At 58.3% G+C, this 27,756-nt stretch overlaps 1 protein-coding gene and 1 non-coding gene across 2 annotated transcripts in view; both read left to right on the forward strand.

Moving 5' to 3' along the window:
- Positions 1–23,093, forward strand: part of AP1B1 (adaptor related protein complex 1 subunit beta 1) — a 44,957-nt gene extending 21,864 nt beyond the window's left edge. Inside the window, exons 6-21 of the mRNA XM_061141590.1 lie at positions 996–1,186; positions 1,811–2,032; positions 4,156–4,276; positions 4,630–4,725; positions 5,678–5,793; positions 6,067–6,232; positions 10,816–10,914; positions 11,316–11,575; positions 12,104–12,305; positions 13,570–13,713; positions 17,486–17,631; positions 19,460–19,589; positions 19,878–19,962; positions 20,512–20,598; positions 20,695–20,849; positions 22,066–23,093. Coding sequence (XP_060997573.1) covers positions 996–1,186; positions 1,811–2,032; positions 4,156–4,276; positions 4,630–4,725; positions 5,678–5,793; positions 6,067–6,232; positions 10,816–10,914; positions 11,316–11,575; positions 12,104–12,305; positions 13,570–13,713; positions 17,486–17,631; positions 19,460–19,589; positions 19,878–19,962; positions 20,512–20,598; positions 20,695–20,849; positions 22,066–22,140 — 2,295 coding nt within the window. The 3' untranslated portion in view covers positions 22,141–23,093. The remainder of the gene's footprint in view (positions 1–995; positions 1,187–1,810; positions 2,033–4,155; positions 4,277–4,629; positions 4,726–5,677; positions 5,794–6,066; positions 6,233–10,815; positions 10,915–11,315; positions 11,576–12,103; positions 12,306–13,569; positions 13,714–17,485; positions 17,632–19,459; positions 19,590–19,877; positions 19,963–20,511; positions 20,599–20,694; positions 20,850–22,065) is intronic.
- Positions 18,059–18,155, forward strand: LOC133058213 (small nucleolar RNA SNORD125). Its single transcript, XR_009693314.1, has one exon. It is a non-coding gene; the product is annotated as a small nucleolar RNA SNORD125 (small nucleolar RNA).
- Positions 23,094–27,756: the final 4,663 nt, after the last annotated feature.

Consider the following 27,756-nt stretch of genomic DNA (forward strand, 5'->3'; position numbering starts at 1 on the left):
TCTTGCCGGGCCGTAGAGGCTCACCCTGGGGGTAGTGTAGCCTGACGCACCGGGCTCAGTGCATGTCTGGGAGGGGAGCTGGCTCCTCATGGTGGCGGTGGCCACAGTTTGGAGAACAGTTGCTGCTACTTCTAAGTCACTTCAGTTGTGTCCGAGTCTGTGCGACCCCATAGACAGCAGCCCAGCAGGCTCCCCCGTCCCTGGGATTCTCCAGGCAAGAACACTGGAGTGAGTTGCCATTTCCTTCTCCAATGCATGAAAGTGAAGTCGCTCAGTTGTGTCTGACTCGTAGCGACCCCATGGACTACAGCCCACCAGGCTCCTCCATCCATGGGATTTTCCAGGCAAGAGTACTGCAGTGGCTTGCCATTGCCTTCTCCGTTGGAGAACAGTGGGGCCATGTTTAAAATGAAACGTACAACCTGCCCCCCCAGACATCTCATTCTGTGTCCCTCTGAGACACCCATTGCAGGTGGGCGCCCAGTGGCCAGTACAGGGATGCCGTGGAGTGCTGCTTGGTTAGGGGAGAGTTGAAAACCATGCAGCACCCCTGTGGGAATAGCGGCTCTTGTGGAGGAAAATGGTTGCGGGCCAGAGCTTCACCTGGAGCCCTCTGTGCTCCAGCCCCACGCTGTGCCCAACGCCCCGAGGGGCTCCGCAGGACGCTTGTGGCTCTGAGAGGCACAGTGGTCAAGCCCGCAGCGAGCTGCTGTAGCTGGCAGAGTGTGACTGTGTGTGAGGTCGCTCTCTCTCGCCGGGAACCCTGAGGAGCTCTCTCTTGTTGTGGTCTTCTGTAATGGCGGGCACGCTCAGCTTCGGCTCACAGGGGAGTCAGTGAGCGGGTGCCTGCAGTGGCTCTCGGTGCTCCAGACCTTGCCCTTCGGGTCACACCCCTTTCAGGATGCTTGCGCTCTGACCGGCCACTGTCACGAGCTGCCTGCTGCCCTGGCCTGTGAGCAGTGCCCCAGCCTCTGCCTCCTGCACCCTCCCCACAGGTGGTGGCGAATGCGGTGGCCGCCCTCTCGGAGATCGCCGAGTCTCACCCCAGCAGCAACCTGCTCGACCTGAACCCGCAGTCCATCAACAAGCTGCTCACGGCCCTGAACGAGTGCACCGAGTGGGGCCAGATCTTCATCCTGGACTGCCTGGCCAGCTACACGCCCAAGGACGACCGGGAGGCCCAGAGGTGAGCCCTCTGCCCAGGGCCTCGCCCCACGGAGCGTCCTCAGACCCGGAGCCAGGCAGTCAGCCCTCTGCGCGCTGAACCCAGGGCCTGCTCAGGCAGCTGACGAGAGACGTCGGTCACTGCAGACTCAGGCGGGAGCTGGACAGCATGAGAGCCACCATTCACTGAATCCCACTGGGTGCCTGGGGTTCTGTGGGCGCTTCCCCCGCGTGTGGTCCTCTTTAGAGCAGCTTCATTACTGTCTCTGGCTCACAGGGAGGTGGAGGAGGTCACAGGTCTCCCCTGACCCTTGGTGCTAACCAGCATGGGGCCCTGCCCGCTCTGAGTGCCCTCACGACAGAAGGCAGGGAGCTGACATTTGTCCAGTAATTACCGACTGCCAGGCACTGTGCTCAGTGCTGGACACGCACTGTCTCAGTTAAGCTCCCAGCAACCATGTGCAGTTGGCATCTTCCTCTCCCATGTTTTAGATGAGGAAACTCAGGCTCCAAGTGGTTTTGACCTGCAGGAAAGAGAACCGGGATCTAGATCTCCCTCCTACAGGAGACATGCTATCTGATAATTAAAAACAGGGTGGTTCCCCCGTTTGTCTCTCCTGTTTGCCCCCCTTGGAACGGACCGCAGCATCTGTGAGCGGGTCACCCCCAGGCTGTCCCATGCCAACTCTGCCGTGGTGCTGTCGGCCGTGAAGGTGCTGATGAAGTTCATGGAGATGCTGTCCAAGGACCTAGACTACTACGGCACGCTGCTCAAGAAGCTGGCGCCGCCCCTGGTCACGCTGCTGTCGGCTGAGCCTGAGCTGCAGTACGTGGCCCTGCGAAACATCAACCTCATCGTGCAGAAAAGGTAGCGGGACTGCTGCATGTGGGCACTGTGTGCCCCAGGCTTGGGAGGGGGCGGTCTCTGCTGAGAACGGGGCCTCCGAAGGGAAACTGGCCTGTCACTGGACAGGGTATCTCAGCGGCTTACACCAGGGATTCCTAGCCGCTGGTACCTTTGTCCCACAGGGGACGTTTGGCAGCATCTGGAGACACTCTTGGTTGTCGTCATGGGGGCTGCTGCTGCTGGCATCTGGGGGTGGGAGTGGGGAGGCTGATCCACAGCCTGTGGTGCACAGGAGCGACCCCCCACCCCCACCCCCAGGACGCCAGCAGTGAGAGGCTGAGAAGCCGTGGCTCAGCCTGGGCAGCTAGAGGCTAGCACGCGCTTCTTAACCACAGACAGTGGCTGGTCCGAGCCCCCATGGCCCTTGGGGAAGGAGTCCAAGCTCTGGAGGCTGGAGGGCGACATGGACTCTGCATCAGCCCTAGGGCCGCTCAGAGTGCAGAGCACCCGTTTCTACCCCGCAGGGATGACCACAGCAGGGAGCCGCTGCTCCTAAGGGAAGGGACCGGGGTGGGTGGGGCGAACAAGCCGTGAACCATCCTGGGAGGGGCCGGGCAGCTCCGTGCTGGGGGTGAGGCAGGGCAGACTCTGCAGTTCAGCTTCCAGCCTCTCTGGTCAAACAGCTCCATCAGCAGCTAATTCAGAGGCAGAACAAGCTCTTCTCGTCCTCGTTCTCTCTCGGAAGACTGCAGAGGCTCCCTGTCCTTGGAGCCTTGGTCTGGTTCTGAGCATGTGCCTGGGGTCCCAGAAGCGTCAGGGGAGTTGGGACGTTTGTAGAGGTTTGGGAGGTAAATTCGGGAAAGCTGTGTGAGTATCTAAGCAGAGGATGAGACGGGAGTCGTAGTTGCAGTGTGGGACGAGTGAGGTGTCATGGCCCGTGCAGCCCCATCAGCAGGAGGGGCTCCCTGTATGGGGTTTATTTAACCAGCCAGCCTCCCAAGTGGCTGAGCCTGATGCTGAGGCCCCGCCAGGCCTGGGCCACACGTGCGTGGGGCCGCTAGTGCTGAGTCCTGATGGCGGAAACCACCTCTCCAGCCATCCAGTGAGGGACCCCACCGCCCCCACCCAGCACGGCCGAGGCTCCTGCGTCGCCAGGAGCCCTCCCACCCCACCGAAGCCTGCTCAGCAGCACTAGGGGCTCAGGGCCCCTCCTTCCTCCCTCTGTGTCTTCTCCCCTCATCACTGTTCTGTTCCTCCTCTCTGTTGTGGACAGGCCGTGGGAGTAGGAGCCAGGTAGGGGTGGTGACTCTGATCTCACTCCTGCCCCAGTTAGCACTAGATGTGTGATGCAGGGCAGGCCGCTCCCCCTCAGGTTTCCGCAGCTGGGAAAAGGAGGCAGGAGGTGCTGATTGAGGGAGGAGCACGGACACTTCTGACAGGGAGTGCCTTCTCGGAGGCAGGCATGCATCATGCCACGTGCTTTGTATCTGCCTCTCATGTAGGTGTCCGTGTTGGGGTCCCAAGGACCCCCACACACACATCCAGAGATTCACTAGAAGGACTCACAGGAGACAGCGTATCGTCCCCATGGCTGAGGTTCACTGGCCTGGTTAGGCTGTACAGCTGGATCATAGGGAGAAAGCCAGGTGGCGTCGGAGGAGCCCTCGCGCCAGCCTCCTGAGCTCCCTCCCCTGTCAGTCGAGGCACAGTCAGCCCCCTGTGTCCTACTCGGGAACAGTGGGCGCACTCTCGAGAGCCAGGTTCCCAGATGCCAGGCCTTTCTAGGACTAGCAGCGCAGGCCTGCGATGGAACGTTTCTGACAGATTGCTTCCCGTCTCATGAGTGAGAAGATGGCCTGAGGTCACCAGCTAGAATTGAAACTGAGGCCTGACTTCCAAGCCCGTTCCCTGATGCCTGTGACCTCCTGAATATGAAGTGTTTCTTGTTTCCTTTCCTGGGATGTGGTTGGACACGCAGGAGCTGGTCAGAACCCTGGTCACAGGTCCCCTGCCCAGGAGCGTGTGGCCGTGGGAGTCACTGCCTCCACGGATATCAGGCTCCACGTCCGACCCCAGAAATGCCCCAGCAGTTGAGAGGCCCCTGACCTGCCCTTTGCTCTTCGGGCACCCTTGCCCACCCCCAGGCCTGAGATCCTGAAGCACGAGATGAAGGTGTTCTTTGTGAAGTACAACGACCCCATCTATGTGAAGCTGGAGAAGCTAGACATCATGATCCGCCTGGCCTCCCAAGCCAACATTGCCCAGGTCAGCAGAGGGTGGTGTCCGGGCCCTGGGCTCCATAAGCAAGCTCTCCACAAATGTTATTGGGTATTTTTGTGATTAAGGAGCCTGTTCTTTCTGTTATCACTTAATCGTCCGTCCATCAAAGTGGATGCGTTTGCTAGATCACCCGAAACAAGGCTTGTCCAGCCCTGACAAGTCGTCCTTCCTGGTTTCCTCTAGGGCACCCAGAGCTCCCTCCCTCCCTCAGGACTCGCACCTTGAATGGGAGGCAGAATCCCATTGGGCTTGTGTCTGTGCTCACCCCCAGCCCAGAGGTCAGACTGTGGGAGGGTGCCCTGCCAGATCCCCCCAACTCCATCTCCTCTGGGCCACAGGTGTTGGCGGAGCTGAAAGAGTACGCGACCGAGGTGGATGTGGACTTTGTACGGAAGGCTGTGCGAGCCATCGGCCGTTGTGCCATCAAGGTGGAGGTGAGCCTCTGAGACTGTCCTGGGTGGGAGAAAGGAGGAAGGGCAAGGAGTCCGAAGGCAGGAGACCAGCCTGATTCAAACAGAATCTGTCAGCTGCTCACGACCCAGCAGGGTCTGAGGGTCACGGCTGGAGCCCCACGGGCCCCCGTGCTACAGATTTGGCTCCTCCTCATCTGTAATCTCCCTTGGGCCTCTGAGTTGCTGCAGGTGAAATCAGCCCGTCATCATCATGGGATCTCCTGCAGCCTTAGTGCAGATGGTGGGGCAGCCCAAGCTGATAGTGGCCCCAGTAGACTTCGCTTTCACTTCATGGACTTTGGGGCAGGGGGCTCTGCCTGCTGAATGTTTTAGCAAGTTTCACGATTCAACTGTCTGTGTGTCCTTTTTTCCAAATTGTCAAGGGTCACTCAGACCCCTGTGTCCTGGCCCTTCATCCCTCGTATTCTCTGCCTCTGGAAGTGTTCTTGGGCCACTGACCCGACGCTCCTTAAATGGGTCCCTGGAGGCCAGGGGGTCCCTTGAGCCCTGCCTCTCAAGACATTTCCCCTTTGACACCTCTGATGGCAGTGAGGAGTCGCTCCCACAGTCTGACAGAGTGTGTTGGAGTTAGGGGGTGTGGGGAGGCCTGGTCCCAGCAGAGGCTTCCTAAGTGCTTTTGGCCACTGGAGCCCGCTCTTGGAACAAGCAGAAGTGAAGCCCTGACCTCGGGGCTTGGCCTGGGGGAGCGCCAGAGCCCTCCCTGCTCCCAAGTTCCGCCGGCCTCCCCTCAGCCTCGTTCCGCCTCCCAGTGCCCCTGCCGTCCCCCAGCCACCATGCTGCACGCATCCTCTCACCTGTTGCCTACTTGCTGCCGTGGGCAGGGTGTGACTGGGCCCTTGACCGAGGCGGGCGGGCAGAGGTTGTGCTGGAAGTGGCTGCGAGGCCTGGCCCACGCTCTCCTCTTCCCACACAGCAATCTGCCGAGCGCTGCGTGAGCACACTGCTTGATCTCATCCAGACCAAGGTCAACTACGTGGTGCAGGAAGCCATCGTGGTCATCAAGGACATCTTCCGCAAGTACCCCAACAAGTGCGTGGTCACTGCTCCCTGCCCGTGAGGACGCTGTAGTTCTGGGGGGCTGGGGGTGGCGGGAAGAGGAGCAGGGGAGCACTTGCTCTTCTTTATATCCCTGCTGCTCTGCTCCCCAGGCCTAAACAGGAACCAAACGGAAGGATAAAGCTCATGTCCTGTTCCCCACCAGCCTCTCGGGCTCTTGTAGAGTAGCTGCCCGTGTCTCTGGTCCCCTCACGGGCAGCCTGGGCGCCCTCGGTGCTCACACGCAGGCCGTGCCCTGGTCTCCAGGTACGAGAGCGTGATCGCCACGCTGTGTGAGAACCTAGACTCCCTGGATGAGCCCGAGGCGCGCGCCGCCATGATCTGGATCGTGGGCGAGTACGCCGAGCGGATCGACAACGCAGACGAGCTGCTGGAGAGCTTCCTGGAGGGCTTCCACGACGAGAGCACCCAGGTGAGGCGCGTCTGCGGGCCTCAGGGCCCTGCCCCTCCAATACCACCAGCGCCGTGGGGACGTTCCTGTGAGAGGTGAACGGATGACAGGCGTGGTCCCTTTCGTCCCTCACTGTGGTGCCTAAGGGGGCTCTGAGGACAGTCTGTGGTGGAGGACTCTGAAGGCTGCAGATGTTTCCGGTTTCGTTGTTGTTTTTAATTTATTTTTGCCTCTGCTGGATCTTCATGACTGCATGTGGGACTCTAGTGCAGTAGTCGGGGGCTACTCTCTAGCTGCGGTGCGCGGGCTCCCGTTGTGCTTGCTTCTCTCGTTGTGGGCTCGGGCTCCAGGCGCACGAGCTCAGTAGTTGCGTGCATGGGCTTGGTTGCCCGGGGCCTGCGGGATCTTCCTGGAGCAGGGATCAAACCTGTGTCTCCCGCGTTGGCACCAGGGAAGTCCTGATTTTGTTTTAATTTTGTATTTATGGTTGGATAGGTACTACATTGACTTAGTTCAAAACCTAAAAGACACAAAAGTATATATAATGAAAATTCTGTTTCCTGCCACTCTCCTGGCCTTGAGTTCTCCTCCCAGAAAGCACCATGTTACTTGTTGGTTTCTGGGGGGAGGGTGGGTGGGCTTGCTTCCAGAGAGAGCGAGTTTAGGAACACACCAGCCAGTTCCTCCACAGAGACAAAAAATAGTCAATTTTCATCACTTGTGATACTTAACGTTCCATAAAGTCAAATTCTGATTTAGTACGCTAAACCCTTGCTCCCAGGAGAAATAGAGTCGTGTTTCTACACACCTTCAGTCACCGCATGTTTATCTGCTGGTCAAGATAAACGTCATTACGTGTGTTTCTGTTTAAAGACACCTTTCTTAATACATTCCGTTGATTCGTTAGCATTGAACTCGTGGCCAGCAGCTGTAACTCACACCTGAACAAAGCTCATCTGACACATGTATTTTCTCCAAAGGCATATCTCAGTCTTCCTGCCCTCAGGAGCCCCAGAGAGCTCTCCAGCTCTACAATGGGGTGGGGTGGGCCCCTTGTAAACAGCAAAATCACCAACAAAAGGCCCCAAGCTGTGAACAACCTGGCACGTTTACCATGAGAAGTGAGCACCACCTCACTTGGTCTCAGCCAGGAGCTTATACGTCAGGCAAAGCACACATTCACTGCTCTGCACGTCTGTGAATGACTGTGAAGGTGCCATAAGCATGGGTTTCTGGGTCATGAGTAAATGTTAGCAAGCAGACAGATTTGCAGGTATGTCCTGTGTGAATCATGAGGACCAACTGTTTATATATTTCCTTCTCACTTATTTTTAAATATTACTTGTAGTAAACCATGCAAATTCAAACTGATCAGCAGGTTGTGTTTTTCCCTTAAAAATACGTCTGAAAGCCCTGATGTTGTGAGAGCTTTTTATAGCTTCCTAGCTTTATGCAGAAGGACCCTGTTTAAGCAGGGTCCCTGACTGGTATGTAGGTGTCCAACCTTCTGCTCTTTTAAACAGCTCTGCTGGGAGCGAGCTGTGGGAAGCGCGTCTGCAGGCGCAGCTGGAGGACGGGTTCTTAGGAGCGTGGTGCTGGGAGGAGGGCCTGCATGTTGCCGGTCCAGGTTGCTGTGTCCAGACTGCCGTGGCGTAGAGGCGGTTCTGGTTTACACTCCCATCGTAGGGGCAGGGGACCCTCTCCTTGTCTCCTGGCCAGCCTAGAGCGTCCTCAGACTCGGTGTGTGTAAACTGCCCGCTTCCTGTGCCTCGTGGGAGGCAAGAACTTTTATAAGAATACTTAGTGCTTTGCGATTTGCGAACTTACTTTAGATTCTTTTTGAGCCCCCTCGTCCTGGCTTGTAAGCTTCTCCAGCTGTGGGCAGGGGAGGGGCAGAGATCAAACTGTCAAAATCTGTTGGATCATGGAGAAAACAAGGGACTTCCAGAAAAACATCTAATTCTACTTCATTGACTACGCTAAAGCCTTTGTGTGGATCACAGCAAACTGTGGAAAATTCTTAAAGACACGGGAACACCAGACTCTTGGCTGTTTCCTGAGAAACCTGTATATGGGTCAAGAAGCAACAGTTAGAACTAGATGCGGAACAACTGACTGGTTCAAAATTGGGAAAGGAGTATGACAAGGCTGTGTACTGCCACCCTGCTTACTTAACTTCTATGCAGAGTACATCATGTGAAATGGCTAGTCTAGATGAATCACAAGCTGGAATCAAGACTTCCAGGAGAAATAACCAACAACCTCAGATATGCAGATGACACCACCCTAATGGCAGAAAGTGAAGAGGAGCTAAAGAACCTCTTTTTTTTTTTTTAAAGAGCCTCTTGATGAGGGTGAAAAAGGAGAGTGAAAAAGCTGCCTTGAAACTCAGCATTCAAAAAACTAAGATCATGGCATCCAGTCCCATCACTTCATGGCAAATAGAAGGGGAAAAAGTGGAAACAGTGCCAGATTTTATTTTCTTGGGCTCCAAAATCACTGCAGATGGTGACTGTAGCCATGAAATTCAAAGACACTTGCTCCTTGGAAGAAAAGCTATGACAAACCTAGATAGCATATTAAAAAGCAGAGATACTACTTTGCCAACAAAGGTTCGTATAGTCAAAGCTATGGTTTTTCCACTAGTCACATACCGATGTGAGAGTTGGACCATCAAGAAGACTGAATGCCAAGGAATTGATGTTTTTGAACTGTGGTGCTGGAGAAGAGTCCCTTAGATAGCAAGGAGATCAAACTAGTAAATCCTAAAGGAAATCAGCCCTGAATATTCATTGGAAAGACTGATGCTGAAGCTCCAGTACTTTGGCTAGCTGATGCAAAGAATCGACTCATTGGAAAAGACCCTGATGCTGGGAAAGATTGAGGGCAAAAGAAGGGGACAACAGAGGATGAGATGGGTAGATAGCATCACTGACTCAATGGATAGTAATTTGAGCAAACTCCAGGAGATAGTGAAGGACGGAGGAGCCTGGTATGCTGCAGTCCATGGGGTCGCAGAGAGTCAGACACGACTTAGCAGCTGAACAACAACAAGCCCTGAGCTGCAGGCTGACTCAGGCCTCAGTGTGTGTTGCGGGGGGAGGGGAAGCTAGGCAGGAACTCAGCCTTGGTTCCAGGCAGCACAGCAGACGGACAGGGGTGAATGAGTGCCAGCAGCCAGCAGCCCGGGGCTGGGGAGAACTTGGTGAACAGTCCCTGTGTGATGGTTGTGGTGGTGTTGACAGCAGCCATGACCACTGTTGTGGCTCGGGCAGAGGACACGGTTCTTTCCATTTGTTGTCTCGTTGACTTCCCATCCACCCTGTGAGGCATTTCATCCGTTTTAGAGAGGAGGAAGCAGACTCAGCAGTTAAATGACTCGTCCAGGGTCACCAGCTGGGAAGTGATGAAATCAGCATTCAGAGGAAGTGCTGTCTAGCTCTGGCTCGCAGCCGCCATGGCTTGTGTCTTCAGGGCTCCCAAGAACCCCTGAAGTAGGCTGCGCCTCTCCCTCACCAGCTGAGGGTGAGCGGCCTTCTCCCGGCTACCCGGCCAGGGACTTGAGCCAGGTCTGGAAGCCAGTCCCCAGCCGCCTCTTGGAGACAGCCAGCCTGCTCCTCCACCATTGGCCTCTGTGTCCCCAGAGCGCAGGGACTTTGGATGCTCCTGCCTCCCAGCATCAGCCCGCCCTGTGCACCAGGCAGCTCCGCTGCTTGTTTTCATAAGTGCCATCCTTCGGACGGGCCCAGAAGCTGCTGCCAGTCCCGCCACCACCCTTCTGCTGCAGTCCCGTCCCTGACACCATCTGGGGAGCCTCTGGTTGTCTTCCTGTGTCAGGACTGACAAAATGAGATGGGGCTAAGGAAGGGCTGTGTGCAGAGAACTGTTCTTTCAGAGGTGTGTTTTTAGTCAGCGAGTGTTTTTTTTTCCTGGCAAGTTTCTCTTAAGTGCCTAGTTCACGCCAGGCTTTGGAGTGAACGATAGACAGGGATGCAGCAGGGGCAGACTCGAATCCCACCCTCAGGGGCTGTCTGCAGGGCGGCCAGGTGGCTGGAAACTGTTGCCAGGACTGTAGGGCGGCGCCAGTGAAGGGGGACTGGAGCTGCAGAAGTGGGGAGGGGACATGGGAGGCATGCTCAGGTGCAGACAGGGCGGGCAGGAGGTGGGGCTGCTGGGGGCCGGGCGGGCATCGTTCCACCTCGGGAGGAAGGCTCTGCAGGCCCAGTTGCCCTGTCTGCCCTGCATCCCTGGCACTCGCTCCTTGTTGGTGGGTGGTCTCCGGTAAGCCCACCAGGCACATGTGTTGCCCCCATGAGCTGAGCTCCTGACGGTTGTGGGCCCAGAGCCCTGATGGGTTTCTGGGGCCCTAGCGCTGGGCAGCAGTCCCCAGCCGGCCTGGGGCGCCGCACAGCTCCGCAGCCAGCTCCTCCTGACCGCAGCCAGCTCCTCCTGGCCGGGCTACTCGGCCCGGCCACCCCGCTGCTGGCCTGGCCTGTTTGCGTGGCCAGCCCAGACCCAGGAGAGCCGCTCTCGGCCTTTGAAGGCCCTTTCGGTCTCTGAGGTCCAGAGCTCACCCTCCCCCCTCGCCTCCTCTCCGTCCTCAGGTGCAGCTGCAGCTGCTGACGGCTATCGTGAAGCTCTTTCTGAAGAAGCCGACGGAGACCCAGGAGCTGGTGCAACAGGTCCTCAGCTTGGCCACGCAGGTGGGTGCGGCCTCCCTGCGCGCACGGCCGGCCCTGGCTCCACCCCTCCACCCAGGGGGCCAGACCGGAGTCCCGCCCCTACTCCCCAGCTCAGGAGCTCAGTCAGACAGATGGGGAGGGCGGGGCTGGGGGCGATGCGGAGCCAGCCTGTAAACCCAGAGCAGAGGGAAGTCCCTGAGAACTGGGAGGGCAGGCCGTGCAGGGGACAGGGAGCAGAGGCAGGGGCAGGCCGGCCTGAGGGGAGCCAGGGGGCTGGGCTACGTCTGCTCTGCGCCTAAAGGGGCAGGCTCCTACCAGCACTCCGGCAGTCAAGTTAGCAACCCTGGGACCCCCTGTTGTGGGGCTCCCCCTCCCCATCACCCATGTGCTTGGCGTTTCACGCCCTTCTCGTCACCTCCCAGGACTCAGACAACCCGGACCTGCGGGACCGCGGCTACATCTACTGGCGCCTGCTCTCCACAGACCCCGTGGCTGCCAAGGAGGTGGTGCTGGCCGAGAAGCCGCTCATCTCGGAGGAGACGGACCTCATCGAGCCCACGCTGCTGGACGAGCTCATCTGCTACATCGGCACGCTGGCCTCCGTCTACCACAAGCCGCCCAGCGCCTTCGTGGAGGGGGGCCGGGGCGTCGTGCACAAGAGCCTGCCGCCCCGCACCGCCTCGTGAGTCCGGGGGCCAGTCGCCGGCCCGCCTCCCTGGTTCAGTAGCACAGTGCTCGGGCCTGAGTCTGAGCAGAATTAGGATTCTAGCGGCCCTAGTGAATGCGCCCTACACACCAGGTGTGGGCTAGGTGACAACAGCTCTGAGAGGCGTCCTCTCTGAAGAGAGGGACCAGAGGCAGGGAGCGCTTGAGAGCCTGGCGAAGAGCACAGGCCATAAGGCTGGGCTCAGACCCAACTCTGCCCGCCTCCAGGGCCCCAGTGTGCTCAGGTCCCTCTCCCGTGGCTCCCGTGGCTTTCTGGCCTGGCTGTCCTGTCCTCCGGGGACCTTAATGTGGACTGAGTTGGGGAATACAGACGGCCCGCGCTCCCCTCAGCCCGGAGCAAGATGGATCAGGCGTGGGAAGGGGAGGAAGTGGGGTGTAGACAGGCTTCCGGGACAGTGAGGGGGCGGATCCCAGAGACGGGGTCTGGCCTCCTAGAGACGGCACTGCTCCCCGCCCTGCTGAGCGTCTCCCCACGTCCCAGCAGGAGCGAGAGCACAGAGAGCCCGGAGACGGCCCCTGCTGGAGCGCCCCCCGGAGAGCAGTTGGACGTTGTACCTACGCAGGGCGACCTGCTGGGAGACCTCCTCAACCTGGACCTCGGGCCTCCGGTCAGCGGCCCGCCCCTGGCCACCTCCACAGTGCAAATGGGCGCCGTGGACCTGCTTGGCGGTGGCCTCGACAGCCTGGTACGTCCTAGGCCCCTGGACGTGGTTAAGGGTGGTCTTCAGGGAGGGATCAGGAACACCTCTGCCAGACGCCACCCAGGGATCATGTAGCTCCTGTATCGGTGAGAAGCTGAGGCGTAAAGAGGTCAGGTGATGTCCTGCCTAGCGCACACAGCTGCTAAGTGGCAGACACGGGATTTGGCCCCTTGCTGGGCTGCTGAACCCCAAGAGTCCTGGGGGCTGTTCTCCCTTACCCTCTGAGTCTGGCCCGCAGGCACCTTGGCTCTGTAAGGCTGGGGAGCCACCCCTGCGCCCACTCCCTCACATGCGGCGCCGACCAGGGGTAGCCGCCCAGCAGGCCTGAGAGAAGGCAGGACAGCACCTCCCCCGGGAAGGCAGTGGCGGGATGGCCTGCTGTCTCGGGATTCTTCAGGCAGCCAGAGAACCAGGTGGAGGTGGCACTCGGGCCAGGTCCCCAAGGCCACAGCACAGGGAACAGTCAGTAGGATGAGAGTGGTCGAGTGGGGCTGGGGGTGCGGGGTGGGGGGCTGCCCGTTGTAGAGACCTGGGCCCCTCCTAGGCTGCTGCAGCCTTGCACAGGCCCCGTGGGGTCGGGTGGAACAGCCGTGACTAATCTTCTGCCTCTTTCCTCCCTGTCTTGTCTCTCTGTGTCTTCTTTCCTGGCTTTCTCTCTGCATGTGACTGCCTGTTCTCTTCACCCTGCCTGCTTCTGCTGGGAGATGGGGGATGAGCCTGAAGGGGTACGGTTCAACCCTGTACCACCAAGCCTTCGTCCTGCTGCTCCTTGATCACCCGCCCGGCGTCCCGGGGCGGGGGTGTCAGAGCCGTTGGCCCTTCCCTGCTAACCCTGGCCTCTGTCCAGCACCCTGGCAGCTTCTGTGTTGACTGCCTGGTGCCCGCATCCATTAGCTCCTCAGCCCACCCTCATTACCCTCCAGTGAAGTTGCCTTGTCATCCAGAGGCCCCCACAAGCCCTGTCTGACATCCTGGGGTGTGCTCCAGTCTCTGAGCACTGCCCCCTCATAGCACTGTGTCGAGTGCCCCTTTTATCCGTGGCCTGTCAGTTTGCAAGCGTGCCCAGCTCTTTCCCTTGGGGCTTGTAGGGCACGGGAGGGCTTGGCCTCTCCTCTCCACCCACCTCACTCTGTCTTATTTCTGCAACTTAGAGTTGACCTGAAGGCAGCCCTGCCCCCGTCTTCTAAAGGGCCAGGCGGCCGTACTTCCTCTGGTGTGCCTGCCTCTGACCCCTTTCCCTTTCCTCTAGATCGGGGCCCCCAACTTTGTGGCACCCCCAGCAGCAGCAGTACCAGCCAACCTAGGAGCACCCATGGGCAGTGGCCTGAGTGACCTCTTTGACCTGACCAGTGGTGTGGGCACCTTGTCGGGATCCTATGTGGCTCCCAAAGCAGTAAGTGCCGTGGATCCGTGGGAAGCGGGAGGCAGGTGTGTGGGCTCCCTCAGTGGCCGGCTGGGTGGGGCTGGCTCAGGCCAGCCGGGTTGCCCGGAGCAGCAGTTGATCAAGCGATGCGGAGAGCAGCAGGAGCACCGGGAAGGGGTGCTGAGTCTGGTGTGGGGGCCTGGGGAGGGCTTCCCAGAGGAGGTGTCACTGGAGCTCAGTCCTGCGGATCAAGTCAGAATTAGCAAGGCGAAAATGGGGAGCTGAGGGGGAGTGCTTACCTTCCAGAGAACAGCAGAAGCCCCGTCTAGCGACTGGTCAGTGGTTCTCAGTGCGGCTTGACCCAGTGCCCCAGACTGATGACAGGCACTTCATAGCGCCCCCTCCTTTTCTAATGAATGAAATCTACCTACTTGTAAAATTTCCGAAATGGTAAGATGCTGTCATCGCATGAGGAGACTTGAAGAGAACAGAAAGCTTCATTTCAGTGTGGTGAAGGCTTGGGCACGCCCGCCCCGACAGATCGGATGGCGTTGCCAGGGGTTGGCAGCAGAGCAGAGTGGCCGTGGCACCACAGCTCAGCTGCCGTGAGTGATGGGCCGGAGCTGCTTTCCATTTCTGATGTGGTGACTGACTCCCAGTAAAGTTCCAGACGAAACAAAGAACAGGCTTCCATTGATTTTCACCAACATTAAGTTCCTGGGAATTTCCAGGCGTGCTGAAACCCTGCAGAAAATACTCAGGGTCAAAAAAAATAGAAAATATTCAGGGTCTGCAGTACAGTGGCTCACGGCGAAGCCCGCCATTCCCACGGCTGCATCCCTGACCCCAGTCAGCTAAAGCTGTCCCCATTATCAGCCTGGAGGTGCCCCAGATGCCCCCTGTGCCACCCAGGTAGTCCCACCCCACCCCGGACTCCTGGCTGGACTAGCACTGAGGAGGCAGGGAGCTGGCAAGGTCACGGCCCCAGCTCTGAGGTTTTGCTCGCCATCCTGGCCACAGTGGGTTTTAAGCAAAAACCAAGCTTAAAGAGCAGTCACTTTGGCCACTGTGTGGAGGCCAAACTTAAGGGCTAGAGCAGAAGCCAGGAGCCAGTGAGGAGTTGTGGACTGCTGATGGTGGCCGGACAGGAAGGCTTTGTAGGGCTGGAAGGAGGCCTGGCAGGATGTGGGGGCGGCGGGGAGAAGGGTTCCGGCTGGCAGTGGTGAGGGCGGGCAAGGGAAGGAGAGCTGGGGACAGCATGGTGTGGGCTGGGCCCTTGGCCTCAAGGAAGCTGTGAGAGGGGACGGACGTGGCCTGAGCCTCGCAACACTCAGCCAGCGCCCCTCTCTCTTCCAAGGTCCCCTCCCCAAGCAGGACCCAGCAGGGCTTCAGAGGCCCAGGGACATGTCCCTTATGATGAGGGGAGCTGCCAGCCAGTACCTGCCCTGCCCCAGCCTTCCTGGGTGTGCCTGCCAAACTACCGTGGTGGTGGCCAGAGCCACCAGCCATGCTTTTTTGCAGGATCTGGGCCTGAGGGGCCCCCGGTTGGCAGCAAACCTAGCACCAGCGGCCTCCCACTTCTGTGCAGGGGTGCACGTGCACGGCACAGCCCGCAGCCCACAGAGTTCTCCTGGCAGCCATGCGGCGCTGGTGTTCCTGTTTTCTGGTTGAGAAATCTGATTACTTTAAGGTCCTGTAGCTGATAAGTGACAACAGTCTGAAACTGAATATAGGTCTGCGGCACCAAAACCCCTGCCCGCGACCCTTAGGTGATCCTAAAGTGTTTGAGAACCTCCGTGTACCTACTTCAGTGCCACGGTTGTCAGAATCAGCTTGCCCTCTGCGTGTGGATTCGTTTTAATGTGTATTATCACTGCTTTGTCTTAGTGGAGGACCAGGTGAGTGTATCAGCTGGAAGGAGAGGTGAAGGGATCAGCAGGATAGGAGTAATCAGGGCAGGCTGCCTGGAGGAGGAGTCCTTTTCAACATGGGCAGGGCTTTCCCCTGCCACTTTAGTCCTAGGGATGTGGGTGTGCTCTCCCTCCAGAAGTAGTGATTGTGTAGGCTACCTTTTTCTCACAGCACTGTGACCACCTCAAATTGTTTGTCCTGCCTGCAGTCCCAGCCCCTCCTGGTCAAGGAGGGTGAGGCTATCATATGTACAAGAAGTTGAAGTTCCTCAAATATTGTAGCCAGAAGGAGCTGACAGTTCTAGACTCCAGGAGACACGATATCCCACCCCTAACAGTCAGGACGGTGATAGTGCCAGTTCTGAAGAACCTGGGAAGGAAGCCCGGTGGCAGGGTGGGGCAGGGCAGTCACCCTGGGGTGCTCTCAGAGAGCACCCTGAGTGCTCTCTATGCTCCCAGTCACAGCTCACAACTAAAATCCCGAGGTTCTGCCCGCGGATTTGTCTGGGGGAGCGAAGGATGAGCAGGTTAGCAAATAGGATGGGGGTGGGGAGTGCCGTCCAAGCAGAAGAGACAGAGTGTGTGTGTGGCCCGAGGAGCCTTGCACACTGACCCAGGGAGGGCACCTGGCCGCGGAGGCCATGGGCAGTGGAAGCACTGCACCACTGAGGGGGTTCCAGGGTGCCGTGACGAGATTTGCCTTTCTGAAGATGGCTTTGGCTGCTCTGGAGATTGGGGAGAGAAGACTTGGGCAGACATACATACATCTATGACTGATTCATGTTGATGTTTGACAGAAAACAAAATTCTGTAAAAATTATCCTTCAATTTAAAAAATAATTAAAAAAAGAAAAAAGACTTGGGCAGCTACCCAGGTGGCTGCCCTCTTACCTGGGGACTCTGACGGTGGCTTAGCCGCGGGTGGTGCCTGTGGATAGGGGAGAGCGGAGGACGTGGTGTCAGGGGAGGAGGGGGCCTTGACGGGACCTGGGCTGGGTGACCGTGGCCATGTTCACTGACAGAGGGCCGCTGGGGAGGCTGGCCTCGGGCGGGGCTGAGTCGTCCTGGTAAGAATGGCAGCCAGAGAGGCGTCTGCGCGTCCACAGGATGGCATCCGTGGGTGTCCCTCCTGGGCAGGGCTTTGGTCCATGCCGTTCACTCAGCAAATGTTCCCCGAATACCAATCTCACACCAAGCTCCGAGCCAGGGATGCAAGACAGAACAGCAGAGTCCTCCCCCTCGAAGCGCTGTCTGGGCACAGCGGAGACGGTTTATATGCAAGAACGTCATTGCCGCAGAGCCCGGACAGGGACCATGGGGATGGGTTTCCCGGAGGAGGTGGCTCTGGAGCTGAGCGGCCACGGACAAGGGCAGCCAAACAGGCAGGGAGAGCCTGCCAGGCGAGAGGTCCTCCTGGGTCCTGTCCCTGCTCAGGCCTGTTGGCGCAGTTTAAGGCCAGCCCTGCTGCCTGCGAGGAGGACAGGCTATGATGGCCCGGGGTCCTCTGGCTCTGGCCAGGCCCCAGGTACCTGTGGGCTTTCTCTCCTGGGCTCATCTGGAGGCTGGTGGGGCCCGCTGGCCTCTCCACCTTCCTCAGCCCTACTCTATTCTTGCTCTGACCTCCGGAGACTCGGGTCAGGCTCTGGGCACGCCGAGCGCCTCCATGTGCCGTGCTGCTCCAGCAGGCAGCCACCCCGCGGCGGGGGCCCCAGGCAGGCTGTGCGGCGTCCCTCTCATCCCGAGGCTCACACGGTCATCCCCTGGCAGTCCAGGCAGGTGTGGTCCATCTGAGAGGCCCCTTCACGTGTGAGAGAAGGAGGCAGGGGACAGACCTTCAGGTGGGCTGTGGCGTGGGGGATGTGGCAGCCCCCTCCCCATCATCTTCCCTGCAGGTCTGGCTCCCGGCCATGAAGGCCAAAGGGTTGGAGATCTCGGGCACTTTCACCCGCCAGGCGGGCTCCATCTCCATGGACCTGCAGCTGACCAACAAGGCCCTGCAGGTCATGACCGACTTTGCAATCCAGTTCAACCGCAACAGGTGAGCCCCCGAGGCTGGCCTGCCGAGGGCCCGTGCTGGGGCCTGCGGCCCAGCCCCGCTTTCTGGTGGAGGAGGGTCTTCCTCACAACTGCAGCTCGGGCCAGCTCTCTCTGAGGCAGTGCTTTTCCTCACCGTGACCTCTCTTTGTGGGCACCAAAGTCCGAGGTCAGTGGCGGGGAGTTGGGGGGGTAAGGCACCTCCCTTTAGTTTTATCTCCCCACCGCCCAGGGGGTTGTTTAACTGACAAGATCTCCAGACCTGAGCGGCTCCCCTCTCAGGACCTGTCACGAAGAAGTCAGACAGGGAGTGGACAGGGCCTCTGGAGCGACGTCTGCTCCCAGCGCCTCGCCCCCAGGGTCCCCTGCACTGGGGGTCTGGTGGGCAAGGTCTCCTTGGACCTGGCCGGCTAGGCCAGGGCTCTCTGGGGAACTCAGGCAGCCTCTCCTGATGATCCTTCTTCCTGAGCGGCTCTGGTGATGAGCAAACTGAGCCTCTAAGAAGTTGACTGAAGGGGCTGCTTCCTCCAAGAGAGCCTGTGCGCCAGCGTTTCCCGGCTGTCTGTCAGACTGGGGAGGTGGACACTGCTCCTTTCCCTCAGGGAACCCTGCAGGCCCCCAGGAGTGCTCCTGATTGTCGCTCATAGTGAACTTAACTGCGTGTGGAAAACTCCCTGGGTACCAAGCCTCGTGTCGAGAACTTTAGGAGTCTTGGTCTCTCTTGAGCCCCCTCATGGCCCAGTGAGGTTGATGCCATTAAGCCCAGTTTAGTAGAAAAGGAAATGGCAACCCACTACAGTATTCTTGCCTGGAGAATCCCATGGACAGAGGAGCCTGGCAGGCTACAGTCCATGGGGTTGCAAAAGTCGGACATGACTTAGTGACTAAACCACCAAAGTAGGTAATGATACCTGAGCTCAGAGAGGGTGAATGCCTCACCCAAAGTCACAGTTGGCAGAGGTCAAGCTCTGGGAGAGCCTGGAGTGCTGAGACGCCATGATGGCCTTGGCATCCCCACGTCATCTCCTGCTGCGTCCCGGGTGGGTCTGAGACCACCATGGGCAGAGCACAGGCTGAGGTCAGGCAGCTTAAGCTCTGGGTCTCAGCAGTGCTGCTCACCCAGGTCTGGGCCTGCCCCTCCCTGAGTCTCCGTGTCCTGGAAGACGGGAGGTTGTGTGCCTGTCACTGTGTTTACGAGGACCGGGCTTCAGATGCCCCGCCTGGGCACAGGGAGTGAGTCTGTGGTCCCAGTCGGTACCGTGGTGACTTACCTTCCCAGAGCCTGTGGCCAGGCATCTCTCATGTTCTGGGTGCCCTCTGATTTGCCCACATGCCACTTTACCAAGAGGCAGGGCTTTCCTGAAGCTCCGTGGCTGTCATGTGATCCGCCAGTTCTGGCCCAGACAATAAAGCCAATGTCTCCCCTGGGATGGTCACGTCCCTCTGGGGAGGTGGGAGGTTGGTCACTGAGACGTGGGCAGTCACAGAGTTTTCAGGTTAGAAGAAGCTTTTAGGCCCCTGGTATGACAGGAGGCTCCTGGAGCGCAGGGCAGGACGCACTGACCTGGGCCTGCCCAGCGCTCACCCAGAGGAGAAAGGGGAGCAGAGGTGGGCTTCGGCTAACCCAGGTTCTCTGCCCGTCCGTGGGGCCGTTGAGGGCTGGGAGTGGGGGTCGGGAGCTTGTCCCTCCGGCCTGGGTCTGGCCTGGGGTGAAGCCAGCTCGCTGGAGAGGCTTCTGCCCCGCTGTTGCCAGGCCCCGGGGCCCCAGGAGCCCACCTGCCCTGTGTCAGCGCCTGCTCCCCACCATCCCTGTGGGGCTTCTCTCTCCCCAGCTTTGGCCTGGCCCCCGCTGCCCCACTCCAGGTCCACGCGCCGCTCAGCCCCACCCAGACTGTGGAGATCTCCCTGCCTCTCAGCACGGCGGGCTCGGTCATGAAGACAGAGCCGCTGAACAATCTGCAGGTGCATCCCCAGGGGGACCAGGCACCCCGGTCCTTCCCACGTGCCCCGGGGAGGGCGGGGAAGCCCTCGGGGCCTGGCTGGCTCTGCCACAGGGCTGTGTCTGTGGAGTCTTCTTCTTGGACACAGACTGGTGGGGATGGGAAGGCTGCGGGCGGTGAGGGGACAGACATGGCTTCCAGGGAAGCGGTGAGCGGGGACCTGCTCAGCTGTGCTCACAGGGAGCAGAGGCTGCTTGGGGCCTCCATGGGCATCAGGCATCGGGGACGACCTGGGCCCCCTTGTTTTCAGGTGGCCGTAAAGAACAACATAGACGTCTTCTACTTCAGCACCTTGTACCCGCTCCACATCCTCTTTGTGGAGGACGGGAAGATGGGTGAGTCCTGAGGGCACCCAGGGGTCCCTAGAACGAATGGATGAAGTCCGTGAGTCACTGGCTCCCCTGCAGAGCCTGGAGGGAGGGTCACACCTTCCCGGGGCCCCGAGGGTCTTGTCCGGCCGGCTCTGCCCTCAGCCTGACCTGCAGCCTCTAGACAGTCATCCCACAGGCCCCCCCAGGGCAGGGGGCCTGGGTCACGCGTCACACCTGATGCCCACCCCTGATCCCCAGCTAGAACCTGCGGGAAGGCTCATCCCATGCCCAGAGGGTGTGGGCCCCTCTCAGCTGTCACCACAGGAGCCTGTGACGTCACTGGGACCAGTGAGTGGGCTGCTAGGTGCCAGGGACAGAGGCCGGACGTGGGGAGGCGGGGAGCCCGGGGTTTTTGGGGAGCAGCACAGGTGACCCTCTCAGAACATGAGCTCAGGGTTTGCTGAGGGAAGCAGGAGGGGCTGTGACGGAGCCACCCTGGTCTCGGGTGCAGGGTCTAACTGTCCCTGCTTCCCGATGAGGGTGCTGAGCGGGGTCCGACCTGTGCCCCTGCAGACCGGCAGATGTTCCTGGCCACGTGGAAGGACATTCCCAATGAGAACGAGGCCCAGTTCCAGATCAGAGACTGCCCCCTCAACGCGGGTAGGACTCCCGAGCCCTGCGCCTGTCCATGCCGTCCTGTGCCCCCACCCCAGCCTTGAGCACCAGATCCCCCATTTCTGACCTTGTGACCCCCAGAGGCCGTGAGCAGCCGGCTACAGAGCAGCAACATCTTCACCGTGGCCAGGAGGAATGTGGAGGGCCAGGACATGCTCTACCAGTCTCTCAAGCTGACCAACGGCATCTGGGTGCTGGCCGAGCTGCGCATCCAGCCCGGCAACCCCAGCTTCACGGTGAGGCGCCGGCTCCCACCTGCAGCCCTGGGGCCTCTCCCTTCCTGCCCGCATGCCCGCCTGGGCTGGGGTTGGCCCTGGTGGGGTGGGGTGGGGCATCCAGCCCGGCTGAGCCTGGTGTGAAGAAGCACCAGGATTCTGACCTTAGAAAGCTTCAGCTCAGTCCCATCAAGTGTCCCAGATAAGGCACCAAATTGGGTCTCCGAACAGTGAAGTGGACTAGAATCGGGTCCTGTGAGGCCCACCTGGTCCCGGACCGGGGTTCCGCTGGGCCCAGGGAGCCCTGGCCCCTGGGCTCCCCGCTCCCCGAGAAGGGACGAGGCTTCCCAGAGGCGCGCCACTGCTCGGCCCCTGAGAGCCCAGGCTTGCTTCTCCCTGCACTCGAGCGGGCAGGCGTGACCCCCGACGCTGCTCCCTGGCTCCCAGCGGCGTGGGTGCCGCGGCTGGTGGTGGTAATTTCTGTCTCCCTGCGTCCGTCCGGTCACTGCATGTCCACCTTCCCTGCCGGTCCGGCGGTGCAGGGCCTGGAGGTTAGCGGACTGCTCTTCTCTTCCTCCTCCCCCGTCCTCCCAGGCACGCCTGGCCACCCCACCCCCTGGCCTGGCCTCGCCCCCCACTCCCCAAAGCCGGGCAGACGCATGCAGGCTGCAGGCGGGGGGCCAGACTGCCCCCTGCCACGCCCTGTGCTCAGCAGGCACTCCCCACAGGCAGTGAGCGCGGAGCCCTCAGAGGAGACCGGGGCCCCCTCAGAGCAGCAGTGTCGGCAAGAGGGCCGGCCAGCCTGTCTCTGCTACTGCGCTTGCCAGCTCTCCTCGCGGTTAGAGCCGAGCCAGATCTGACACAGCTGCCCCCTGTGCAGGAAACCAGAAAGATCCCCCACCCCCAGTGCCCCCACAGCCTCCCTCCTGGCTCCCAGACGTTCTCAGGGACCCCCAGCCTCCACGGTGGGGCCGGCCACCTCGGGCTCTGACTCACGCTGCGGCGGCTGCGGGGGCCGGGACAGCAGGTCTGTGGGCTGCAGTCTGTTCAGTCCCCGCCCGACTGGCTGCGGGGCCGCCCCCTCGCCGGCACCGCACAGCTGCTCCAGCCGCTGCTGCCTCCCCGCCAGGCCCCACGTGTGCCCCACCCTCTGCCATCTGCTCCTCCCCACCCCCCTGGCCTGGAGAGGAGCCCCGGGAATAAGGGGCCCCTGCCTCCAACCCTTGTCCCCCTACAGCTGTCCCTGAAGTGCCGAGCGCCAGAGGTGTCCCAGCACGTGTACCAGGCCTACGAGACCATCCTGAAGAACTGAGGCCGTCCAGCACCCACCCCAGCCTCCTCGGGGCCCCCTGCGAGGTGGCAGCACCTCCCCTGCGAGGGGCCAGTGAGGCTCCTGGCACCCCCCGGCTTCCCAGGCCTGACTGCAGGGCCCGCTCGGGGCCTCAGGGCGCTCCTGTGCCCAGGACTCCCCTATTTCCATCGTGCTGACGCTTGGGGTCAGGTGAGGAGGGCGCCAGAGGAGCCAGAGTGGCAGCAGGAGCTGCATGGGGAGACCAGGGCTGCTCCGCTCTTCCCGGCACCTGAGGGCGCGCCCGCCGCGCCCTCCTCAGGCTCCCAGCCCGGGGTCCTCTGCCCTGTCTGCCTCGGCCGGTGGCGAGGCCCTGCCCACTGCCCCTCCCAGGACAGGCCCTGGCAGGCATCCTGGTGTGCGTGGAGGGTCCCCTGGGTGCCAGGAGAGCTGCTCTGTCAGGGCTGGGGCTCCCGGGGCCTGCCCCCCTCCCAGGCGCTGAGCTGCTCAGGGAAGACCAGGCAGAAGCTCCCAAGCCCCTCGCAGCTCCGGGCGCCCGGCAGACCCCTGGCAGAGGTGCCTCCCGCACCCTGCCCGCGAGGACAGTCACTGTGTGTGCCTGGGGCTCCTGGAGTGAACGGGGCTGAGGGGTGGGGCGCCTGGGCGAGCGGGGTGCTTCCTCTCTGGGGTTCTCCTTAGCTGCCCCCTCCTGGCCTCCCAGGGTCAGTTGTGTCTCACAGAGCATTAGGTTTTCCTGTTACTGCTGTTTAATAATAAAGAAAGATTCTGCTTTTGGCAATCACGGACACTTCTTTCCCCTCCACCGAGTGTCAGAATTAAAAACCGCCTCCAAGTGGTCGAGGGTGGTTTTCTTGAGCCCTGCAGTAAGGATGCCTAGTATATATAAATAGAAATTATATATTGTATGTTTACTCTTATTTTCAGAAACAGAAAGTGAATAAAAATGATGACATTAAGCGTGTCCCTGGCCAGTGTGTCAGGCCCCAAGGCTGCTCTGGGCAGGGTCCTGGGTCTCCTGGGTCCAGGGCCCAAGGCTCAAGCTGTCAGCCCCCCAGCCCTGTGGACAGCTCCTCTCCCTGTCCCTCTCCTGTCCTTGGACCCGCCTGCTGGTCTCCCAGCGCCTCTGCCACCCTTGACTCCAGCTCCACCCTAGCCCACAGCATCTCGCCTTTGGATGCTCAAGGGCTGAGTCTGTTTTGGTTTTCCTTGTCTGCCAGGGTCGGCAGGAAGGCCCAACACCAGGCCTGTCCAGGCCAGCTGCAGCGGCTGCCCCAGCCACCACCAGGGATGCCCCACATGTCCCCCATCCTGGCAGTGGCCTGGCTACCGAGGGTGTCGGGGGGGACCCCGGGTAGGACTGCCCAGGCAGAGCTCCCAGTGGGGTCTCAGTGTGTGTGGCTGCTGGGCCTTCGGCCCTCAGCAGCTTCCTGCCCGCGCCAGACACACTGCTGTCCCAGCTGCCGAGGCATCAGCAGGGGTGCCTGGCCCTCCACTGCCCCACCTCTGACCCCTGGGTGTCACCACAATGCCCTGAGACCCCAGAGTTTAGAACCAGCCAAGACCCTTGACTGGACAACCCCAGTTCTCACCCTAGCCAAAAGTCGACGGCTCAGAAGGTGCCACACACACAAACGTGGCCGTGGATGCACCCCAGCCTGCCCTGTCATCCCCCACCCCTGACCTGCTGAGGCCCAGCTCCCACCAAGCTTGGGAGCACACCGCTGTCCCCGGGGTGGGCGAAGACGAGGCCCAGGACCCAGCCCCTGAGGTGAGGGGAAGTGCTGCCGGACCTTCTGGCTGGCCTGGCCGGAGGCCCGTGGACCGTCATCGGACCCCTGAGGTTCGTGTGCTCAGGCCTCAGGCGGTTATGAGAGGGAACTCGCCGTGATCTTGGCCCCCCTCCCACTTCCCTATCCCTCCGCCACCCCAGCAACACCCCTCACATGCACCCCTGGCCCACATGTGCTCAGGCCTCTGTATTCGCAGGTCTCGCTGTTCCTCAGGGGCGAGGGAGGGGGGAATGGCATCTCACAGAAGACTCTCCAGGGTGCTGAGCCTTTGTGACCAGCTGGGGGATTCAACAGAGCAGCCAGTTATTCAGGAGGGTCTAGCAAGCACCCCGGGGGCTGACAGGTTCTCTGAGTGCCCGACAGCCCGTCCAGGCCTCCGACGTGATCTCATTGTACTTTTTTTTTTTTTTTTTTTTAATCTTCACAAGTGTTTTGTTTCATGGAGAGTGATTCTGGACCAAGGTAAGTTCAGTCACATGGAGGATAAAGTTCTCCCTTCCACACTTCCTCTGTTCTTATTTTCCTCCCTAGAGGCAAAGTTCATTGCACATTTTGGTCTTCTTCCAGGAATAATTCTGTGATTTTATAAAGCAAATTCAGGGAGGTATTGACTAAGTAAATAGCAGCACACCCTGGACGCTACCAGCACTTGGCTCTATTTACCTATCAGTACAAACAGAGCCACCTTGGAATTCCTTGTGCAGAGGGGCTAGTGTCTGCAGATGGACATTCTGGCTGCTTCCATCTGCGAGTCCAAGCAAAGGTGCAGTGAATCTCTTCCTACAGACATCCTTGCCCCTAGACCCAAGCACAGCTGTTGGATCTAGCCCCAGAATGGCTAGACCAGAGGGTATAAACATTTCACATCTTAAGTTTTAGTTCTTGTTTTGAAAAGGTAACGTATTCATATGGTTCAAAATGCAGAAGGCAGACAGACACAAGTGAAATATTCCTCATGCCCCTCCCTGAAGGGGCTACTGTTACCCTCCAGAGAGACTCAGTGACATATAATGTGATTTTTCCCTTTTTTGTATGTGAAGAGTAGCATGGAGTACATATACCCGACCCGCAGCACACTTGTATCTTGCGGACTTCTCCATTGTCAGTTCCATTATAGAGAGCAGCTTCACGCCTTTTTCTAGCAGCTGTGTGGTTTTGCATGGCACGGAGGCACCGTGATGAACCAGTCCTTGCTGTGAAGTCGTCTGAGTTGCATCTTTGGTGGTGTTGGTGCAAGTGATAACTGCAAAGAGCATTCACTTTTCATGTCGGTACAATCCTCAGACAGAAATTGCTGGGTTGAAGGTAGGTGTGTTCCTCATTTTGTTAGCTATTGCTAAAAGCTCTCTAGTTCACACCCCCACCAACCAGGAAGGAGCTGCCGTTCCCCCACACCCTCACACACTTGGCGTAGTGCAGTGTGTTTAGGTGTCGGGTGAGAAATGGTATCTTACTGCCTTTTAAACAGGCCTCCATTCCTGTGTTTTTGAGCCTCTGTATGTCCTTCTCTGTGAGCTGTTCCATATTTTTTTGCCCTTTTTTGATCCGGTTATTGGTGTTTTTCTTCCTGGTTTGCCATTATTTCTCCCCATTTGGTTTCTGTCTTTGCTGCTGTCTTTACTTTTCCATGCTGAAATCACGTTGGGGGCGTCATCCTCCTGGCAGCTTTCTTCCCAGTGCCTGTCTCGTCTTAGTGTCTGCATTCCAAGCCTGCTCCATCCGGGCTTTATGTGAGGAACGAGGTAGGGCTCCAACTTTCTCTTTTCCCAGATGGTTACCTAGTTGTTGCCACACCATTTCCTGAGTAATTCGTCTTTTCCACACAGATCTGAAATGTCATTTCTGTCATACACTAAATTTCCACATGTATATGAGTGCTTTTCTGGGCCCTGTTCCATACCAGAGAATTTGTCTATATGTTGGCCACTGTGTATGTGTTTGTTTTGGGGTTTTGGGGGCCATGCTGTATGGCTTGCGGGATTGTCCCCAACCAGGGATTGAACCCAGGCCATGGCAATGAAAGCCCAGAATCCTAACCACTTGGCCACCAAGGAACTCTCGCCATTGTGTTTTTTTTTAATATATTGTTCCTTTATATTTTTATAATTTATAGCACCTTCTTATTCACCCTTTGGGTCCCATTTGAACTTTAGAACTAATCTTTTTTTAATGATGGTATTATTTTTATTTGGATATCAAATGTTTATTTATATTAACTTATGGAGAACTGACATCTTTATAATGATGTCAATAATAATATTAATCTTTATATCTGAATTTAGGAGTAGATGCCTTTCCATTGGTTCATACTTTCTTTTACGTCTCTATAACATCTTAAGTTTTCTTCATTTAAATATTCTTGCATGGGAAATTCCATGCTGGTCCAGTGGTTGGGACTCACCACTTTCACTGCCAGAGCCCAGGTCTGATCCCTGGCTGGGGAACTAAGATCCTGCAGACTGCACCGCATGCCAAAAAAAAAAAAAGTTCTTGCATGTACATTATCCTTGCATAGATTCATGAGTATTTTCTATTTTTTGGTTCCTTTTGTGAATGGGATCTTTTCCATATGTATGTTTATGATGTAAATATATATTTGTTAATACATAAAACATAAGAATAGGAGTATTTATACTGTAAATTACAAATTATGTAACATATACTTTAAAAACTAAGCCCAGACTTTATTCAGATTTCTCTAGTTTTCCTACTCATGTTCTTGTTCTGTCCCCGGATCACACATTCCATGTGGTTGTCACCTTTCCTCAGTCTCCCTGGGTCTGCGAGAGCTCCTCAGACTTTTTCTGTGTCGTGACTTTAACCGTCCCGAGGAGTGCGGGTCACGTATTTTGTCGGCTGTCCCTCAACTTGGGTTTGTCTGACGTTTCCCGTGGTTAGCCTGGGGTTCTAGGTTTTCCGGACGGAGACCAGGGAGGTGCCCTTCTGATCACATCATGTCAGGGGCGCGCGGTCACCACGGCTTAGCGCCACACGTCAGCCTGCGTCACTTGGCCGAGGCGGTGTTCACAGCGGGCTCCTCCACAAAGCCGCTTCCTCCCCTTTCCACACTCTGTTGGGAAGCGAGTCACGAAGCGCAGCCTACACTGCATGGGGGCAGGGGGCAGCTACAGAAAATACTTGGAATTCTTCTGTAGGAAAATGTGTTTCTTCTCCTGGGTTTATGTATTCAATCAATCATTTATACCAGTTTGGATTCATGGATATTTATTTTATAATTTGGGTTTAATCCAAAAGTGCATTATTTATTTTCTTAAATTTTTTAAGCTGTGGCCATTGGGAGCTCTTTCAAGTAGGCTCTGTGTCCCTTTGACACCCCCATCCCTCGATTTCTTTCTTTCTTTCTTTTTTTAGCTTGTGGGATCTTAGTTCCCTGACCAGGGATCAAACTCATGCCCTCTGCAGTGGAAGCTCAGAGTCCTAACCACTAGACTGCCAGGGAATTCCATCCTTTGGTTTCTTTTGAGCACTTCCTTCCTCTCTGATATTATGAGATGCTCCAGGGTCATCTTCTATTTGTCTTGCTCCAACCCTGGCACCAGCCATTTCTCCAGGGAGCCTGGAGAACAGAATCAGAAGCCAAGGTCTGGGTGCTGGGTGTGCCTGTGGCTTGTAGGGTTGCACTCTGAGGCCCTCAGAGGAGACAGAACTAGGAAACCCCTGTCTACACACTTAGCTGTGTGCACACACACATATGGACACACATATGGTTGCGTGCGTGCGTGCTAAGTTGCTAAGTCATGTCTGACTATTTGCGACCCTATGGACTGTAGCCTGCCTGTCTCCTCTGTCCATGGGATTCTCCAGGCAA

This window comes from Dama dama, chromosome 5 (genome assembly GCF_033118175.1).
Source record: "Dama dama isolate Ldn47 chromosome 5, ASM3311817v1, whole genome shotgun sequence".
In the NCBI taxonomy this organism is placed as follows: Eukaryota; Metazoa; Chordata; class Mammalia; order Artiodactyla; family Cervidae; genus Dama; species Dama dama.